Genomic DNA, 21,954 nt, shown 5'->3' on the forward strand with positions numbered 1-21,954 from the left:
GGGTAACCCAAACTAGGGTCATGTTGCCAGATTATCAAACCCTTGAAAAACGCCTGAAATACCGTCAATGTTAAGTAATTATAAATCGAACATGACCCCTTGTGATCCCAACATTTGATGAGGGTCAATCAAACTAGGGCCAAATCGGGAGATTATCAAACCCTGGAAGTGTGCAAAGTTTAAAAGCTCTAGCTTCGAGAAACATCCGCAATAACCTCAACGTTAAGTTTTTATGAAACTAACATGACCTGTTGTGACCCCAAAATTTGACGAGGGTCAACCAAACTGGGGTCACTTCGAAATATCTTTAAACCCTAAAAGTGTGCAAAGTTTCAGAGGTCTAGCTTGAAAACCATCCGAGATAACCTCAACGTTATGTTTTTTGTCCACAGACAGACAGACGGCCGGCCGGCTGTTCATACAGTGGAACCCCTCTCTAGCGACCTTGAAAATGTTGACAAAAATCGGTCCTTATGGAGGAAGGTCCTTACAGAGGGAGGGGGCGGGGTAAGGGGGCCACAAAGAAAGTCACCTCAGATTTTCTTGAAAAAGAAAACAGAGAAGTTTGAGTTGCTGACGACCGTTTCCTCAAGCAAACTGCTTCGATTTCATGTTTGACATTGTCGATGGTGTCCACCAGTTCTGGTGCATGTTTCAATGCAAAAAGAGTTAGTTTCTGAGCAAGCATTCTTTACAGCAGTCCCTGCAATGTACGGCCACCGGCGTGAGCGGCCACCTGACATGTATGGACACATTTGCTCGGCACGGCGTGTTTTGCTTCTATATTTGCCCCCCCTTAAACGGACACCTGCAAAACGTGGACACGGACACTAATTTTCGGTCCCAACAGCAGGTCATACCTGCAAAGTACGGACAGACCATCGTCAAATTTTCACCACACCAAAATCGATAACAGAGCAGTCCGGCTCTTGGTACAAAGGTCACAGCCGCAAAGACGTGATGACAGTCTCTGTTAACTTGGGTGCACGTGTACCCATTAGGAGGAGGTTAATTTGGGTCAGGAGTGGAGTACACGCACTTTCTTGCTTTCAAATGCGAAGATGCCAACATGAAACTGCACTATGCTCTTTATTCTTGTCTGTTGGACGTAAGCAACAGAAGCCACAGTCGATGAAGGCCCTCCGAGAAAGAGAGTGAAACATCAGCCACCGTTCTCAGCATCGCGTATCTGTGTGTAACCTCTTTCATTGACAAGATACTCTTGTTTCCCCGCAGCCTTGACCAGTGAGTCGGTTACCTAATCTATGAACCCTTCAGTTGTGTTGCTTTGTCAAAAGTTAGACACAGTCAACTAGTTTTGCTCTGAGTGAACAGTGCTGCTGGCCTCAATTAGCCGGTGACACCTCTCTGGCCACAGAACCAAACAGTACATGGCTGGGGGGAGGGAGAGAGAGAGGGGGGGGGGTAGCTGGCTAAACTCAGTGGGGTGTCCGGTGTCACTGCATGTCAGCAGGAAGAGCATTGGAGAGAAATAGAGAGGTGTACTCTTCCAAACAATTTCCAAGGATCAGTTGTCAGGGCTTAGGGTAGTCAGTGAGGAAGAGTGAGAGCGGTGTTGTGTACAGTGTATTTCAACGCTTATTCTCACAAAGCATCTGCACACCTGCCTCTGCCTCTGTGCTGTGTTTGTGTGGCTGCTTTCGAATGTCAGTGCATGGTGAGTGCGTTCACTGCCTTGTCACCACTTTCCCACCTTTTCAGAATGTTTTCTTTGTCTTGGATATTTCTTTGAATTTGCGATTTTCCAACATCAAGACTTTTTGCAATCGCGATGGCAGTTTCTCCCTTTTTGTGTCTGTTCACAACATTCACTCGATTTTCGAGAGTTAAATATTTTATTTTCTTTGTAGACGCCATGTCGATCTCCTGCTCTTCTGTCCAAAGACTGTCTATTCTGACTGAATTGAACGGTGTATGTTGGTCACGTGAGTTTTTCTCGATGATTGGTTTGTTATGTTTACTCAGCCCACCCAACCATCACACCTCTCAGCGGTTTAGTGCCTTTGCTTACGCGAGACGGTTATAACTGGTTATAACCGGTTTGTCAGTGATGCGTTACGCTGACTGAGAGTCTTGGCTTTGTCTGACAAAGTCGTTACACAAGCTGTTAGGTCGGTCCTTAGACGTTAGAGCGGGGTGGTCGCTACACTGGTGACGACTATATAAGGAAACACATCGGTTAAAAAAAAAGGGTCGTTGTGGCGGGGTAGTCGTTAGAGAGGGGGGTCTTTGTGAGGGGTTCCACTGTACCACCGGACACATATGAATCCTAATACTCACCAATTACTCAGGTGAGTCAAAAACAAACAAATGAAAAGGGGTTGTGTTGTCTTCTCGGTGGAATTTTGTGAAACAACACACGCTTAGCGCTGGCGCAATAATGCGCCACTGGTTGACAGTGGGAAAGAATGGATGGGCGCATAAATGTTGTACTTTGGCTCCGTGTGTTGGGGTGGCAACATCAACAAGCAAGACAGGGATAGATTAGATAAATTCATCAGGAAAGCAAGTGGGGTGGTTGGGAGGAAGCAGGACAATTTCACATCAACACATGAACGACGACTGACTGACAAGGTACAGAAGATTTCAGGCATGGGAATTGAAAATTGTAAAAAAGGTGGAAAATTTATAACTGAAGACGCGAAGCGTCAAGTCGACGGCGCGAAGCGCCTAGCCTTACTAGGGGGGTCCGGGGGCATGCTCCCCCGGAAATTTTTTTCTCCAAAGAACCCAGATGGTGCAATCTGGTGTCATCTGAGCTCCAAGTTTGCCATTAAATTCTCTTTTTAGAATCAGAGTTTTTAGTACAAAAATGTACCAAATTTTGCTTACATGTATTATATATGGTTTAAATTTGTAAAAAAATGTATCTGTTGAGACAAACAGGAAAATGTAACTTGTAACACAATCTGTGCAATCTGGTTTACTTTCAAACATAATAGTTCAATAACTGAGGCGGGCGGTAGCAGTGCGTGAACAAAGTACGGAAAGTTTTCGCGGGCTTTTGCGCAAAGGCCAAAGTAACCGGTGCTTTTTTTGTGTGCCTCCCCCCTTTATTTTTTCGGCGGACACTTTTGCATTTTCGGCGGAACAAAAAAAAAAATCGGCGGAAATCCGCCATTCGGCGGACAATTCCCATGCCTGGACGACTCGCACCCACTCAGACCGGAATTTGACAGTAGACGGACAGACAGGAGCAACAGATTCAGACAACCAACCGCAAGATCCACACGCTACAGAAATTCGTTCATTCCATCTGCAATTCACATCTTCAATTCTCAGGTGGGGCGGTAGATGCTGGTGTTGTCGCTCTGATGCACGGGGTCAGTGTTCTGTATTGTTTCAGTATTGTTGATCTTGTTTTGCATTCTACTCTCTTAATCTTAGACAATATGTGATAACCGGCAAGGTGCTGACTTTCTTTTGTGCATTGTTGATGGTGAATGCATGTTAATTTATTTTTAATATACTTTCTTATGTGATAACCAATGTGCTATATTTTATCAGGACAAAGAACAAATGTTTATTTTGAATGTTTTATGTATGTTATTATTACGGACACAAACGCTCAGCAATGTAATTTCTCTTTTAGAGATTAATAAAGTTATTGTATTGTATTGTATTGTATTGTATGCGCCGCTGGCGTGCCAAAGGTTAACGGTGACAATACAAACTGGTGCAGTAAAGTAGAAGTGTTGGTGCTACTTACTGAGGCCCACGTCGGCTGTGTCCAAGTCGGAGTTGGTGTCGCTGTTCACCCTGAAACAGTCATTACACTGTCAGCTTTCACAATGCACAGGTTGCATCTCTCAACTCACCTGGGTTCTATGCTTTATTAAAAGGCCCACACATTTATAATCTTGGAATTGTGCTAGAGCAGTAACAGATTACAGCTTTGGTCATTGTTGCGTACACAGAACAAAGATATGCAAACAGTAAACACAAAAAGCTCTGGCAGGGATTGGTTTTATACTCAGAGTGTTCATCCTACACTGGAAAATAAACTATCTTAAAAACAAAAAAGTTTACACTGCATTTTCCTTTGAGGTCTATGGTGTGTGTGTGTGTGTGTGTGTGTGTGTGTGTGTGTGTGCGAATGTGTGTGCGTGGTGTGTGTGAATGTGTGTGTGTGTGTATGTGTGTAAAGCACAAGAAAATACCAGCAGCCTGATTGAGCAGAGAAGAAGGAAAGATGAGTGAGTTTCACTTACGCAGGCATCATGCCAAGCATGGCACGGAAGTCAGTCAGGTTCATCTGTGCTGTCATCTGGCCTGTTTCATCACCAATCTGTAGCAACACACACGCCCTCTTACACTCACTTGTGACCAACATTCTCTTTGCTTTTCCACTTCCACCAAATAACCTTGAACCAATTACTTATAGTTGTTATGTGATGGAAAAAAGAACAACTAAAGTGAAAGAACTGACTATCTGTTTACATCAAGTATGATTTAAAGGTAAAAGAGTTATCTCAGAACATTAACTGGGGAGGGGGGGTGGGATGTGCGTTGGGGCATCTATGTTTAACAGTAACACCAAACTTTCACCTTAAATAGTACACACAATAAGCTGGCTCTAATGTATGCTCATGCATGACCATAAATATCACACAAGTTTTCAGCTTTCAATGCATATGACAAATTTGTTCTTATAAATTAGTTATAAAATTAGAACTGAGGGAAGGTTCATTCTCCATTTATACTAATCCAAAACTAGCGACTCTCCCTTTCTAGCATAGTTACAGAATCTTGGTTCATTGTGATGAAAAGCATACAAACATGTACCTCTTTAGATATTTCTAGGTGTTTGTTAGCAAAGTCCAGTGCTGATTCATGGTTGCCGAGCGCGGAGTGGGCATTGCCCAGACTCCAGTAGGCGCGACTCTCCCCCACACGGTCGCGCAGCTCCTGTGCAATCTGCAAGTGGCGCATGTGGTACTCGATGGCCAGCGGGTAGTCGCGGAGCAAGGTGTACGTGTTGCCCAGTGAGTAGCACGCCTGTGCCTCTAGGGCACGGTCCTGTAGAGACTTGGCTATTGACAGACTTTTCCTGAAACACAGTCAGAGTCCATTAATGATTATAATAGCAAGAAGCAATCTCTTGATGTACTTTGCTATATATCATGATGCTTGCAGGTGCTGTATAGTATATCTCAGAAATCTTTTTATGTTACACAAGATAAACATGCCTATTTCAAAAAAAGGAAAAAGAACACTTTTAAACGAATTTTGGATACTGAACTGTCCTTCGGAATGTAAAAAAATGACTTCAGCATCAATTTCACAACTAGACCCCTAGGTTAGCAGAAGGCTTGTGGTGCGACCAAAAGGTAATTAAACCCAGTTGTTGCTGTTACATAGCAATAACAGGGATGGCCAAATCGTCCGCCTGATCGGCCAGCGACATTTCTGGCGGGCTAGTAACTTTTTTGATACTACTCCAGCTAAATTTTGAGATTTGGCCATCATATCCCCGAATAAGCAGGCTTATTCACAGCAGCTTGCAATTATCTCATTGCTCTTTCTGTGTATATTGTATTTCTTCACAAACACAATAAAATGTATCACGTTTTCCACCTGTTTCTAATTGGCGCATGTGTGCCCCTCATCAAATGACCAGCACAGATCAAAACACACTATTTCATAAGGAAACTGGCCGACTGAAACAGCACAAGACAAATAATGTGTCAATGAAGCACAGTGCGAGTATAAGACACAAGCGCTGGCCGAATGTACCAATGTTTTTCTTGATCACTTCATCGGGGTAAATTGATTTCTTCCTGCTGCTTAGAGTTAGAAATCCTTTGTTCACAATAGAAGGGCGCTGGTTCTGTGAGATGCTTATTTCTCGAGATTGACCACATGACATCATTTCAGATTTTGTCATTCCAGATTCCAATCAGTGTAATTTTCCAGTTCTGTGAACTGTGGTCATTTTGACAGACTTGACAAGTTGAGAAAAGCAATGACATTTTATATCTGCGAAGCAGCTTAATATGAAAAGAAAAGAAAGCGTACAGAAATACTTTTGGGTCCCGCAAGACTTTATGAACAACGAATTCTCCCTTGGGAGAAAATGAACATGTCTGCTTTTAGGGAGATTTTATAGGGCACATGTCAAAATGCAAGTCGTATTGGACAAGCATGTTGTTATTCTTCTTTCTTCCCAGTACTGTAGATTTGTTCGTGGCCATATTTTTGAGCTGTGCATTGTTGTTTATTTAGCTGTGCATTGTTAGAATAATGGAAAAACCCATTTGAACACAAAGTCGCAAAGAAATTTGGATCGTTTGCTCCCAAACTGCAACGTCGATATGCCAAAACAAAAAATTCTGGCTCAAAACGCGGAAACAGGCTGGTAGTGTCACATCTTTTATATGGGTTTGGAAGAACTGCTAATAATTTACACAGCACTTCGGTCCTGTTGACCATTATTTCTGGCGACACAGCAGTATCAAAGCGAGATAAAAAAAAACAAGAAGGGCAAAGCCCATACGACTCACATGCTTCACCTTTACATGACCTTGACCTTCAGCTAAACCTAGCAATGACATCATACACTAAGAACTGCTTTACACATTTTTCCTACCAAAATACATGTGACCTTGACCCAAGGTCAAGGTCATCCAAGGTCATGCAACACAAAGCTGTTAATTCAAGACATAGGAAGTACAATGGTGCTTATTGGCTCTTTCTACCATGAGATATGGTCACTTTTAGTGGTTCACTACCTTATTTTGGTCACATTTCATAAGGGTCAAAGTGACCTTGACCTTGATCATATGTGACCAAATGTGTCTCATGATGAAAGCATAACATGTGCCCCACATAATTTTTAAGTTTGAAACAGTTATCTTCCATAGTTCAGGGTCAAGGTCACTTCAAAATATGTATACAATCCAACTTTGAAGAGCTCCTGTGACCTTGACCTTGAAGCAAGGTAAACCAAACTGGTATCAAAAGATGGGGCTTACTTTGCCCTATATATCATATATAGGTGAGGTACTAAATCTCAAAAACTTCAGAGAAAATGGGAAAAATAGCTGTTTTTTAGACAACATTTATGGCCCCTGCGACCTTGACCTTGAAGCAAGGTCAAGATGCTATGTATGTTTTTTGGGGCCTTGTCATCATACACCATATTGCCAAATTTGGTACTGATAGACTGAATATTGTCCAAGAAATATCCAACGTTAAAGTTTTCCGGACGGACGGACGGACGACTCGGGTGAGTACATAGACTCACTTTTGCTTCGCATGTGAGTCAAAAATCAGCTTGTGTTACACGACACTTGAGATTGCCACAGTTCTCAAATGTCGTATAGTTGTGTTCTTTTATTCTACGTCGCCCGTCTTCGCAGCAGCAGAAAACAACTCGTCAAATTGAGTTCGAGGATTTATTTGGCATTCCATACATACAACTGCACATCGTAGCAGAACTCAAATAGAAGCCTTTTTTAACATTCAAATCGCGCTGGCATATATAGTAAATACTCAATCTCGAGAATATTCCAGACCGAACATGATACAACTACATTATACGAGCCGTGCATGGACTAAACTAGCGACATTCTCTATGACGTACATCAAAAAGCGCCGACGCACTTAATCCGAACGAACGCCACGAACTCACGACTAAAACAGCATGGTAAACAACTTGTTTTGACAGGACTAGAAAGTTCACCTGCATTCTCGTCCAAGCATAAATATTGTGTTTACAAAATATAATATCGGTACTTTCCCACAAAGTACAAATAAGTCAACTACATGCAACACACAAAACTGAACCAAAGCTCAGCAACGGTAGCGTTTCCTAACAGCTTGCAACTGCAAAAAAATAAATTTGTCAAAGGTTGATATCGAATATTGAATTGAAATCTGACTAGATGTTAGCAATGACGAAAAGAACTAAATTTGTTCTTCAAAATGACGTCATTTTCGTCGATGACATACACAAAACTTTTTCAATCAGGTATCGAGACAATAACTTCCTTGACATTTTTCTTACAAGCTTTATTTGTGCTTCATCTCTTAGCAGATGACATGTGTATGCATTGTCAGCAATTTGTGCAATTGTTTGTGCAATTTTGGTGTGCAACGATCACGTAACGGGCAAAAGTTAATTTTGTTTGCAAATTAGTTCAGATTGTATAGTTATAGACAGTTATTTGTAATTGACAAAAAAATAAGAAATGTGTTATGATTTTTTTCATAGCGTTTTCAGATTTGAATTGTCTTGCTATTGAGATTGGTCGTCAGGTCATTCTAGTCATTCTTAAACATCCAGTATTTATTTGAAAGCATTCATACACGATCCCACCAACATTATCAAACAACCCCAATACTAGGAACAACTGAATGCATCTCCAACACAGACGAACATATCTACATATAAACAAATAGAATAGCTACATTCTTAAGTTTCTGTTATATTAACTTTTTAACCATAATCAGTAACAGTGGTTTGGAATATATACAAGCATTGGAGCAGAGGACCATATCAAGCTCCTTTCCTATTCAAGTCAGCTGAGTTCCTGACAGAAAAAGATTCAAATGCTCACAATTTATTGTAATAAATGCAGCAAGTACTCAAATGAAATATAGAACTGGGCTAACGAAAGTGACATGGAAACATGGGCCCAATAGAAAGAGACTGGTGGATGCACAATATACTCTTTTGTGTAGACACAATATGACTAACAGTAATCAGCAAGAAGAGAAACACAATAAACCATTAATACTTGTAATGTTCAGCAGCAATTTCAAACTCCCCCAGAAAGATGTGAGCATTGCCCAGGTTTGTGTAGGCCCTCCTCTCTGCTGCCTTGTCTCCAAACTCTTTGGCTATGGCAAGACGCTGCACACATCGGTACAAACATCTCTCAGCTTACTTGTTGAACAACATGCCACTTCTCATTTCACATTCATTCTGTGTAAAAGTATATTGCTGCACACCAACTCCATGACTTGAACTTATACTGCAAAGCGTACGTTGAAGAAATGACATGTTGATAGACCTTTTACATCCCCTAAACCCCTCACCTAAATATCAAGCTTCAACAATAATCGAAAATTTCTTAATAAATTTTCATTTAATTAATATACTTACCAACTCACATAAATAGCATTAACTTCAGTTTGATGCGTAAGACATTGAAGTACTAACCCTGGAAACAGGGGGAGGTAACCCCCAAATCAAAACAAAACCTTGACAACAAGGCCCTGGTAGTTACCTCCCCTCACCGGTAGCCCGCGCATGCGCGGCACATATCACCGGCAAACTCATTCCCAATGAAACACCACCTTCAACCATTAACAAAAAAACGATTGCGGGGTAGGATGGGAGGGCATTAACTATGTGAGTTGGTAAGTATATTAATTAAATGAAAATTTATTAAGAAATTTTCGATTAAATAACATATTCTTACTACAACTCACATAAATAGCAGATTGCTACATAAGGTGGCGGGAATCTCACTTAACATGATAAGAAACCAGCCTGCTTCAACCATAATTGGTAAGCAACTACTACCATTGCAGTGGGTACTAAAACACGCACAAAAGTAGTAAAGAAAGACGTCTAAACATGACGTCCAAACACCACTGAGGTGCCATACGAGAATTGTCTGGCAACAGAACCACCGGCTAAAGGGTCCAAGCTCAGGCCCCATGAATTCTAGACAACTCAGAGGAAGAAAGAAAGCTCCCCCCCATTTGACTGCCGCACTCATAAGCCTGTTAATGAGTGTAAAAGCCCATCTAGTCAGGGCTGCCTAGCAATAATTTGGTTCTATCCGTTGAAACGCAAGAACCAAAAGGAGCCATGCAAGACAAGTAGTCAAATACTCAAAACCTTGAGCGAGACCCAGAAGTATGTAAAACGCTACACCCTTAAGGGGAAGTGAACACTGACAAAAAGGAGTCTGAGAGCCTTCCTATAAAGAAAGGCTAGCATGTCTCCAAATCTATGGCTCTTAAAAAAGAGCTTAAAAACAAAAAGAAATCCCAAGTTGGAATTAATTTTCAAAAGACAAAAGCTTGGACGCAGGGCCCTACCACGCAGGGCGTAGAAAGAGAAAAGTCTTGTCAAGACCTGACGACGTTCCTCCAGAATAACGAAACATAGACTTCCTACGATAACAACAGTTCGTGGAAAGTCTTAACATCCTCCTGAACTGGAGAATGCTAAAGCCTATGCCCAGAACCTAGAACTTGCACTAATGCAGGTGCTGGAGGAAGGGCTGACTGCCCCCCCCCCCCTTTTATTTGCACTCATAGAAAGTTAATGATGGCAAAGAAACCACCAGAAAAAATCAACCTAGATAAATAACCCCTTTCACGTAAAGCCTGTTGAGACCTAGGCTAAGTGAAAAGGCCTAAAATACGCTGTCTTGGTCGTGACTGACGAAAAGAGAGAACAATCTCTTACAAACGGCTAGACCAGAAAGACAGCTCTTAACTCAAAAGAGAGCCGTGCAAGTTCGGAAGACAAACAGATATGTCCTCCGAGGCGAGCGAGTAATAAAAAACGAACCTTTGCGTCTCCCCTCGAAGAGAACAAGAAGTTCCAAACGACCACAAGTGAAACACCCTCCACGGAGTGAAGCACTAAAAGATTAAGGCTTGAGTAAACCACAGCACCATAGTCCAAGAGGAAACGCTAAATGTTCGCAATGAACCAGAGACAATAACTTGCCCCTTGTTCAAAGGATAGAGCAAGACAAATGTCGGAAAACATCTGGCCTTGCTAGACTCTCCCACAAAAGAGTCAAATGACTTAAAGCCGAAAACAAAGGCAACAATTTGCAGGTCGGCGAGAATGCAACCTCTCATCAAGAGATGAACCGAGATTGCTCATCAAAACCAAAGCGACTTTAATCGAAAGAGGCAAAAGTCTAACTCAATACTCACTAGCAATAAGCTATGAAATTTAATCGACAAGAAAGGAAGCAAGCATACAGTGGGAGCTAGCTGTAGTGCCGAACGTGGAACGATCAGAGCCTAAGTTTGTCAACACAGAACTGAAAAGGACAAACCCTGTAGCGATCGTTAAAACATAATGTCGCTATGTTACACCCTGGGAGGGTGTGAAGCCCGCCAGGCCTAGGAGATGACGTCAGTTCGTGACCGATCTCCTACCGAAAACAAGTGATACCTGAGAAAAAGATATCAAGCCCTCATCGGTGAGAAAAATCTCAAGAACGAGCAAACGTGTTCCTGAAGTACCCAAACTACCAGAACACTCACCCTCTAATGAACCAAGCTGTGAACCCAACATGATCCAAACGGTTAGCCAAAAGTAGGCTACTGCTGGTGCATGACCTGCTTGAGCAACTACCCAATCAAGACCGAGCGAAAGACGCAGTAAAACTTCCTGCGTTAAGAGTCCAAGTCTAGCAAAGACAAGCACTCATAACTTCGTGGGTCGTGACAGAAAGCACCAATGAATGACTATGACTATGAACTGGACCGTCGCTACCCGTAGGTAAGACAAAGTCGCCGAAACCGGCCGTCATGTTGCCCCCAAACTGACTTCAGACGCTTCTTGTCAAACAGAGGAAGTCACAAGAAAGTCCGAACAACCTCCTCGAGAGGACAAAAACGATGAACGCTCAAAAACCGACAGCTGTCGTGAACTAAGGAGCATCCTTAAGAAAAATCCGGAATAAAATTCGCCGCCAATCAAGAAACACCCTGAATATGGCCGAAAACCCAGAACGCGTCTGATCCGCTGAGAGACTAAAAGTCAGACGCGGGGACCTACGCAAACAGTAATCATAGATGCCATCACGTACAAAACCTTACCATCCTAAACAGCCGCAGCAGAACAGGAAGTAAGATACACGGCATCACTGCTCCCAACAACCTGGACCCCAAAGGGTTGACATCAGAAGTTGCGGACAGGCAAGAACAAAGTGCTACGATTACCTGGAACGTCAAAAAAAACGAACCAGAAAAAGGCAAAATCCCTAGTACAAAACACCCGCAACACCTTGACAGTGTGGGTTGATGCTAATGCGTACAGTCCTTCACTCCGAAAACAGAAGTGAGAGACGGGATACCAAAACCACCAACAACCTGAAACCCAAAGGGTTGACATTGGAAGCCTACTAGGCAAAGAGTCCTTGTTCCCAGAACCATCATTGGCCGAAGCCGTAAATGATTGTCCCCCAACGCAGGAGTGACCTGAAGCGGGGAACTCGGAAGTGCAAAAGGATCAAAAGAATGATTGGGCTTCCCGTTCAGCTTTGGTTACGAAGCATGAAAGACGACGTGCGAGAACAATTGCTCGGAGAAGCCAGCCATGGCTGAACAGACTCCGACACATCCCCATGAGCAGTGAACAGAGGAAAGATGCTAACAGCACCGGAACTCAACACCTTAGCCATCTCATAGGCTACAGAGGGCGACTCCCGAAACCGGAAGTGAACGCTAGTCTCATTGTCACCCTGGAAATCGCCAAATGCGAAAGGTGGTGCCGCTAAACGAGAAGACGAAGTTGTCACCCCTTCTGCAAAGTATCGAGAGGTAACCTCAGCGGCGGCATACAGCGCGCGCAAGAACCTCCTCTCAACTCGAAAGTTGTGTTCCGCCTCGGAAGAGTCATCACAATCCTCGACAACATCCACATCATCAACAAAGATGTCTGATGAAGCCCGATCATGACCGGAACCATCATTGCCCCGCAACGGAACTGATGAACTCGCCGTACCGGAACCCTGTGTAACCACACCAAGGAGGACCGGCAAAGCCGAGCTGCTACCATTGCCCGGAACCAGAGGTAGCTGGCAATTCAGAAGGGAAGGCGACCGGAAACACACCTGTGCTCCGCCCGGAAGCTGACCCATCCTGTCCCCCACCGTACGCAACCGCCTGAGCGGAAGCGTAGGCAGGAAACGGATTGCCGTTACCACCAACGACCGGAACCCCCGTAGGCTGTGAACCGGAAGTCGATGGTAACGATTTGAAAGTGCCACGATCTCCCGAAAGAAACCCTGTGGCCGGAAATCCCTTTGCCGAAGCAGTTGAACCCGAGTACGAGGGACCGGACGTACCAGCCCCAGCGTCAAGGGTGGAATAACCGTCGAGACAAACACGCTCGTGTGCTGAGTGCCCCAAACTTCCAAAAGTCTACCCCGGAACCGGCGGACCGGAACCAGCGGTAGCTGGCAATCCGGAAGGGAAGGCGACCGGAACACACCTGTGCTTTACCCGGAAGCTGACCCAACCTGTCCCCCACCGTCCGCAACCGCCTCAGCGGAAGCGTAGGCAGGAAACGGATTGCCGTTACCACCAACGACCGGAACCCCCGTAGGCTGTGAACCGGAAGTCGATGGTAACAAAATGAAAGTGCCACGATCTCTCGGAAGAAATCCTGTGGCCGGAAATCCCTTTGCCGAAGCAGTTGAACCCGAGTACGAGGGACCGGACGTACCGGCCCCAGCGTCAAGGGTGGAATAACCGTCGAGATGAGCAGCACGCATTTGCGCCGAACACCCCGAACTTCCATGAACACGTACCTGATCGGCCGAAGCCGAAAGCTGAGGAACAGCAACGTCCGCCGACGTAATCGTAGCGGAAAGAACAATCCTCGACAAAGAGGAAGCGTTGCCAACCCCTGGAGGCAAAGCTGGAATGGTGGAGGAAGACACACCCCTGTCAGTTGCCAGCATCTCCCTCATTTGATCCTTGAAAGTAGAAAAAAAAGAGCAAACAATTCATCGCGCGAGACCGCCTGGGTCTCTTTCTCCTGCGGCGACAAAACGGGCAAGCTAGCAGGAGGATCAAACGAAACACGCAACGACTCCTTGCTCACAGGATCGAAAATTTCGCAAAAATAATTACAAAATACTAAAATGCAAATGGCGGCATGCACCCGTAACACCGGGCACTGCCTACACTAGGTTGAAGCAACAAAAAACTCCAAAAAACGGAGCCAAAAGTTCAACAACCGGCAGAAAAAATAATGCAAATGGCGGCACGTCACAACGCAAGTCCGCCATGTTGACGACTAGAACTCCGTCAAGACGGAGACATGTAGTAAAAAACAGAATACCAACACACAAAGGTCGGCACAGGTAAAGACAAAATAATCTGTAAAAGATAAGTCATAAGACCTAAGCTTACACAACAGATCAAACTGCTCAGCAGGTAACAAAGTACCCTGCCCGACAGAGCTAACGCTAAAGACCGCCATGTTGAAACTACAACTCCGAGAACGGAGAACAAGCTTTAACATAACACGACCAAAGGCGGCGCAAGCTCAACCAAGCCTGTAAGGAGTAAGTCACTAGACTTAAGCTTAACGAAAGAACACACTGCTCAGCAGGGAAACGAAAGTCGCCTGTCTGGCAGCACTACAGTAATAGTCGCCGAGTTAAAAGTACAACTCCGTAAGACGGAGCACGAAGTACAAAGCCATTTACCAACAAATGCAAATGGCGGCACAAGCTATAACAAGAAAACGTTACAGATAAGTCACTAGACTAAGCTTGAACAACAAAATAACTGCTAGGCGGGAAAACAAAAGTCACCCGCCTGGCAGCACTACAGTAAAATCCGTGTAAACAGAACGACTCCGTAAGACGGAGCACAAAGTACGACGCCATTTACCAACAAATGCAAATGGCGGCACAAGCTATAACAAGAAAACGTTACAGATAAGTCACTAGACTAGGCTTGAACAACAAAATAACTGCTCAGCGGGAGAGACAAAACATGTCTGAGAGAGCAACAGCTCTCTCCCGCCCAAGTGAAAACCAAAACAAACTCCGAGAAACGGAGAAAGACATTTTCACAAGTGAACAGTTACCATAAACAAACGTTGTAAACCAGAAAGATCTCACCAACAGCTAGCAAGATGAACCAGGGTCAAAAGGTCGTCCTCACAGGAGACCCAAGGCTGAAAAGCCCAGCAAGTACCAACACGTCTGTACAGCACGGTGTTGAAGAAGGGAATGAGTTTGCCGGTGATATGTGCCGCGCATGCGCGGGCTACCGGTGAGGGGAGGTAACTACCAGGGCCTTGTTGTCAAGGTTTTGTTTTGATTTGGGGGTTACCTCCCCCTGTTTCCAGGGTTAGTACTTCAATGTCTTACGCATCAAACTGAAGTTAATGCTATTTATGTGAGTTGTAGTAAGAATATGTTATTTAATGCTATGACAAAATACATTCACAGATGCAGATGCAGGCCACGCACATATTTGTGTCACTAATGTTACCTGTCAAGGAAATGTGTCCAGAACAATGTATTGGTATAGTTAATTCAGGCCCATACACAATATATTTTTATGTTTAAAGTGACTGGCATGCTAAGGACAATTTTATGATTAGAAAGTTACCTCTTCATGGAACTGAATGGCCTGACTAAAGTTGCCAAGGAGATAGTGTGTGTTTCCAAGGTTGCCACAAGCACGCCCCTGTGCTGAGGTGTCCCCTAGTTCTTTGACAAGACTCAGATTTTCTCTGTGGAATAAGCACAATTACTAGCATCATCATCCATACCAGCATAACACTGTATGTCACAAGAGCTGTCTTAGTTTCTATGTGATCAAACTAATTCACTAAATGGTTACTCAACTGTTGAGCTTGTCTGATTTTCTTATTTCAAACACAAGGCCATTGGTAAATCTGGTAAGCCAAGGGTGAATAAAAACCAATGAACACAAGCTACAGTGCATTATCTCAGTTTAAAGGAGGGTAACCATCCTACAGCAACTCATACTTGTGCCTTCAGATTTGTAAATAAAATATGAATTATACTCTTTTTTTAAAGTTAAGAAAGTCAACAACTTATTTCAGAAAAATGAAGTTTTGCTTCAGACATTAAAGTTTATCTTAACTCAGTCCCAATCACATATGACTATAATTGATCACCATGTGGGTGAAAATCACAATAATAACTGTTTGAGTGGTGCAGCACTCACTGATAGAACTGTGCTGCCTTCTGCAGACAGTGTTTGACCTGAGGAGGAAATTCCCCGGGGTCCTGGTTGCCTGTGCGTCCCATCTGCTTGCCCTTGGCATGCCACACATTGCCCAGATTATACAGTGCCCGCGCCTCCCCCACCTGCAACACACACACACAGTCACTTTAAATACATTTAGCTTTACTACTTAGTGCTACCAACAACTAAATAGTAGCGACATACAATGGAACACCCCTTTTAACCCTCTCGCTTCCTGCCTGCCGACATCCTGGGTAACTTGCTGTAACGGCCACCACACCGTACAATAAACAACAAAGAAGAAGAACAACAACAACAAACAAAGAATGGGTGCATGTGTGGTGTATTCATTTGTACATCAAGGGTACACTGTAAGTTGTAAATTCAGGTATATATACAGGTAATGCTTTATATAGACATATTTAATGGCAGCGAACAGGGCAGGACCTCAAAGAATCTGAAGAAATCAGGTCTTAAAAAGGGGTAATGAAAATGGGGGTAAATTTACACAGGTTATGGACAGAAAATCTAAGAAAATAGAGTCTTAAAAGGGAGAGAGTCTTAAACTGGTTGTTGTTAAAAGGGGGGTTCCACTGTATTCACCATAGTGTACAGCAGACTCCACCTCTTTAAGACTTCCTCCGTTATAGGTCCATGTTTTCTCACATTTCCTCTTCATTAAGCCTGCAAGAATCCAGCGCCATCGTAAGACTTGCTCTCCTTAAAGGCCTAGTTCTTGTCCTCGTTTTGGAGGTCTCAGGGGCGGAAACACTGCATTATCAAAACCTGCTGAAATCTCCACTCATCTACACATCTCTGTGGCATTGTCTTCTGTCTTCCTTGGGGGTAATAAATACCCAGCACAAACAACATACATGGCGCATATCAACTTACAACCTGTTACTCAAAAGCAAAGATTTACTAACCAATAACATGCTGTCGTCTGACCGTGAGCGCTTATCATAAATCGTCTTGACTATTTTACTAATGGATTAGGTAGAGAAGAAAGGGCTGGTCTGAATGAAAAGGAGAGAGAGAGAGAGAGAGAGAGAGAGAGAGAGAGAGAGAGAGAGAGAGAGAGAGAGAGAGAGAGAGAGAGAGAGAGAGAGAGAGAGAGAGAGAGAGAGAGAGGGGGGAGAAAACAAACAAACAATTTAATGAACAAACTTTATTACTCAAGGATGGAGATTTTAGGCTGACAATCTGTCCCTGCTAAAACTAAACAGACACTAGAAAAAAAAAGAAGTTATAAATGTCAACGCTAATCATACACTGATAGTAGTAATACAGTATTGCAAACTACGACATTGCCTCTACAAATATCTAATGAATAATACAAGTTACAACATTATGTTATTTGAATTTTTGACCAAAATATGACATTTTACACAGATCAAGACAGTCAGTGTTCCCCCGAGACTGCGGTCACATGGCTCAAAGAAGGGAAATCCAGTGTTCAATCGATACATTGAAATTAACATGTCAAAAAAATGCAAAGGAAAAATAAAAATCCACACACACACACACACAATCACATATATGCCATGCCACACATACCTGCATAGGCATACACACACGCACGCACACAATCCAACACACAGTCTCACACACACACATTTTTATCAACAGCATCATCATCATTATTATCAGTTGGCAAAACAAAAAACACATAGGTTATGATAGCGATGTATTTTTGCTTCGGGTGATTATATGAAATAGGAACAGCTTCAGAATGACTGACTGAGCATGACAACAAGTATTTTCAAAGTGTTTTATAGTGTTTGATCCCTTTATCTCACATGGCAGCGAATTCCAAATTGTTGACGCTGAAAACGCAAAACTGTTTTGATACAAATCAATACGGGGTAGTGGGGAAATTAATTTGTTGGAGCCATAATCGAAAATTTCTAAATAAATTTTCATTTAATTAATATACTTACCAACTCACATAAATAGCATTAACTTCAGTTTGATGCGTAAGACATTGAAGTACTAACCCTGGAAACAGGGGGAGGTAACCCCCAAATCAAAACAAAACCTTGACAACAAGGCCCTGGTAGTTACCTCTCCTCACCGGCCGCCCGCGCATGCGCGGCACATATCGCCGGTATACTCATTCCCAATGAAACACCACCTTCAACTATTAAAAAAACGATTGCGGGGTAGGTTGGGAGGGCATTTACTATGTGAGTTGGTAAGTATATTAATTAAATGAAAATTTATTTAGAAATTTTCGATTAAATCACATATTCTTACTCCAACTCACATAAATAGCAGATTGCTACATAAGGTGGCAGGAAAGTCACTTAAACATGATAAGAAACCGGCCTGCCTCAACCATTTCTGGTAAGCAACTACTACCATTGCCGTGGGTGCTAAACAAGCACAAAAAGTAGTTAAAGAAAGACGTCTTAACATGACGTCCAAACACCACTGAGGTGCCATACGAGAATTGTCTGGCAGCAGAACCACCGAATAGAGGGTCCAAGCTCAGGCCCCATGAATTCTAGACAACGCAGAGGAAGAAAGAATGCTCCCCCCCCATTTGACTGCCGCACTCATACGCCTGTTAATGAGTGTAAAAGCCCATCTAGTCAGGGCTGCCTAGCAATAATTTGATTCTATCCGTCTAAACGCAAGAACCAAAAGGAGCCATGCAAGACAAGTATGTCAAAATACTCAATACCTTGCGCGAGACCCAGAAGTATGTAAAACGCTACCCCCTTAAGGGGAAGTGAACACCAACAAAAAAGAGTCTGAGAGCCTTCCTATAAAGAAAGGCTAGCATGTCTCAAAATCTAAGGCTCTTAAAACAAAAAGAAATCCCAAGCTGGAATTAATTTTCAAAAGACAAAAGCTTTGACGACAGGGCCCTTTCCACGCAGGGCGTAGAAAGAGAAAAGTCTTGTCAAGACCTAACGACTTTCCTCCAGACTAACAAAACATAGTCTTCCTACGATAACAAAAGTTCGTGGAAAGTCTTAACATCCTCCTGAACTGGAGAATGCTAAAGCTGATGCCCAGAATCTAGAACTTGCACTAACGCAGGTGCTGGAGGAAGGGCTGACTGCCCCCCCCCTTTATTTGCACTCATAGAAAGTTAATGATGGCAAAAGAAACCACCAGAAAAGATCAACTTAGATAAGGCCTAAAAAAAAAATAGGTGTGGTTACGGTAACCCGACCTACCCTATTTTTTGGGGCCGACCCTATAACTTTTTATTACATTTGTCAAAAAAATACCAAAAAAACCAAGTAAACGAGTGCAGAAAATGCAATGAAAGCGAAAGCGCCCGAGTCGCACACTTATTTCCCTGTCAAGTAGGTTTAATTTGTACACAGAAAAAAAAGTAAAAAAAAAAAAAAAAGTGATTGCCTACCTTCCTACCCTATTTTTTTTTGCTATGTTACCGTAACCACACCTATTATTTTTTTTGGCCTAAATAACCCCTTTCACGTAAAGCCTGTTGAGACCTAAGCTAAGTGAAAAGGCCTAAAATACGCTGTCTTGGTCGTGACTGACGAAAAGAGAGAACAATCTCTTACAAACAGCTAGACCAGAAGACAGCTCTTAACTCAAAAGAGAGCCGTGCAAGTTCGGAAGACAACCAGATATGTCCTCCGAGGCGAGCGAGTAATAAAAAACGAACCTTTGCGTCTCCCCTTGAAGAGAACAAGGAGTTCCAAACGACCACAAGTGAAACACCCTCCGCGGAGTGAAGCACTAAAAGATTATGGCTTGAGTAAACCACAGCACCATAGTCCAAGAGGAAACGCTAAATGTTCGCAATGAACCAGAGACAATAACTTGCCCCTTGTTCAAAGGAAAGAGCAAGACAAATGTCGGAAAACATCTGGCCTTACTAGACTCTCCCACAAAAGAGTCGAATGACTTAAAGCCGAAAACAAAGGCAACAATTTGCAGGTCGGCGAGAATGCAACCTCTCATCAAGAGATGAACCGAGATTGCTCATCAAAACCAAAGCGACTTTAATCGAAAGCGGCAAAAAGTCTAACTCAATTCTCACTAGCAAGAAGCTATGAAATTTAATCGACAAGAAAGGAAGCAAGCATAAGTGGGAGCTTGCTGTAGTGCCGAACGTGGAACGATCAGAGCCTAAGTTTGTCAACACAGAACTGAATAGGACAAACCCTGTAGCGACCGTTAAAACATAATGTCGCTATGTTACACCCTGGGAGGGCGTGAAGCCCGCCAGGCCTAGGAGATGACGTCAGTTCGTGACCGATCTCCTTCCGAAACAAGTGATACCTGAGAAAAAGATATCAAGCCCTCATCGATGAGAAAATCTCAAGAACGAGCATACGTGTTCCTGAAGTACCCAAACTACCAGAACACTCACCCTCTAATGAACCAAGCTGTGAACCCAACATGATCCAAACGGTTTGCCAAAAGTAGGCTACTGCTGGTGCATGACCTGCTTGAGTAACTACCCAATCAAGACCGAGCGAATGACGCAGTAAAACTACCTGCGTTAAGAGTCCAAGTCTAGCAAAGACAAGCACTCATAACTTCGTGGGTCGCGGCAGAAAGCACCTATGAATGACTATGACTATGAACTGGACCGTCACTACCCGTAGGTAAGACAAAGTCGCCGAAACCGGCCGTCATGTTGCCCCCAACCTGACTTCAGACACTTCTTGTCAAAACAGAGGAAGTCAAAAGAAAGTCCGAACAACCTCCTCGAGAGGACAAAAACGATGAACGCTCAAAAACCGACAGCTGTCGTGAATGACCTTCTCAAAAGGAAGTCTGTAAACCGATTCTAACGTAATCAGAAAGCTGATCAGATTCGTAGTCATCCTGAGAGCAGCAGGAAAAGACCAGAAAGATCCTAAACAATGGCCGAAGCCTGGAGTGTCATGAACAAAGGAGCATCCTTAAGAAAAATCCGGAATAAATTTCGCCGCCAATCAAGAAACACCCTGAATATGGCCGAAAACCCAGAACGCGTCTGATCCGCTGAGAGACTAAAAGTCAGACGCGGGGACCTACGCAAGCAGTAATCATAGATGCCATCACGTACAAAACCTTACCATCCTAAACAGCCGCAGCAGAACAGGAAGTAAGATACATGGCATCACTGCTCCCAACAACCTGGACCCCAAAGGGTTGACATCAGAAGTTGCGGACAGGCAAGAACAAAGTGCTATGATCACCTGGAACGTCAAAAAACGAACCAGAAATAGCCAAAATCCCTAGTACAAAACACCCGCAACACCTTGACAGTGTGGGCTGATGCTAATGCGTACAGTCCTTCACCCCGAAAACAGAAGTGAGAGACGGGATACCAAAACCACCAACAACCTGAAACCCAAAGGGTTGACATTGGAAGCCTACTTGGCAAAGAGTCCTTTTTCCCAGAACCATCATTGGCCGAAGCCGTAAATGATTGTCCCCCAACGCAGGAGTGACCTGAAGCGGGGAACTCGGAAGTGCAAAAGAAACAATAAAAAGATTGGGCTTCCCGTTCAGCTTTGGTTTACGAAGCATGATAGACGACGTGCGAGAACAATTGCTCGGAGAAGCCAGCCATGGCTGAACAGACTCCGACGCATCCCCATGAGCAGTGAACGGAGGAACGATGCTAACAGCACCGGAACTCAACACCTTAGCCATCTCATAGGCTACAGAAGGCGACTCCCGAAACCGGAAGTGAACGCTAATCTCATTGTCACCCTGGAAATCGCCTAATGCGAAAGGTGGTGCCGCTAAACGAGAAGACGAAGTTGTCACCCCTTCTGCAAAGTATCAAGAGGTAACCTCAGCGGCGGCATACAGCGCGCGTAAGAACCTCCTCTCAACTCGAAAGTTGTGTTCCGCCTCGGAAGAGTCATCACAATCCTCGTCAACATCCACATCATCAACAAAGATGTCTGATGAAGCCCGATCATGACCGGAACCATCATTGCCCCGAAACGGAACTGATGAACTCGCCGTACCGGAACCCTGTGTAACCACACCAAG

The 21,954-nt window shown here is 43.7% G+C and overlaps 1 protein-coding gene across 3 annotated transcripts in view; it reads right to left on the reverse strand.

The window, feature by feature from the left end:
* LOC138949161 (G-protein-signaling modulator 2-like) overlaps positions 1 to 21,954 on the reverse strand; it is a 165,386-nt gene that overhangs the window by 47,243 nt on the left and 96,189 nt on the right. For all 3 annotated transcript variants that reach the window (XM_070320930.1, XM_070320928.1, XM_070320929.1), the window contains exons 5-10: positions 15,949 to 16,091; positions 15,364 to 15,487; positions 8,763 to 8,878; positions 4,807 to 5,071; positions 4,233 to 4,309; positions 3,731 to 3,780 (exon numbers count right to left, since the gene is read on the reverse strand). In XM_070320930.1, the coding sequence (XP_070177031.1) occupies positions 3,731 to 3,780; positions 4,233 to 4,309; positions 4,807 to 5,071; positions 8,763 to 8,878; positions 15,364 to 15,487; positions 15,949 to 16,091 (775 nt within the window). The remainder of the gene's footprint in view (positions 1 to 3,730; positions 3,781 to 4,232; positions 4,310 to 4,806; positions 5,072 to 8,762; positions 8,879 to 15,363; positions 15,488 to 15,948; positions 16,092 to 21,954) is intronic.

Source organism: Littorina saxatilis, linkage group LG15 (genome assembly GCF_037325665.1).
Source record: "Littorina saxatilis isolate snail1 linkage group LG15, US_GU_Lsax_2.0, whole genome shotgun sequence".
NCBI lineage: Eukaryota > Metazoa > Mollusca > Gastropoda > Littorinimorpha > Littorinidae > Littorina > Littorina saxatilis.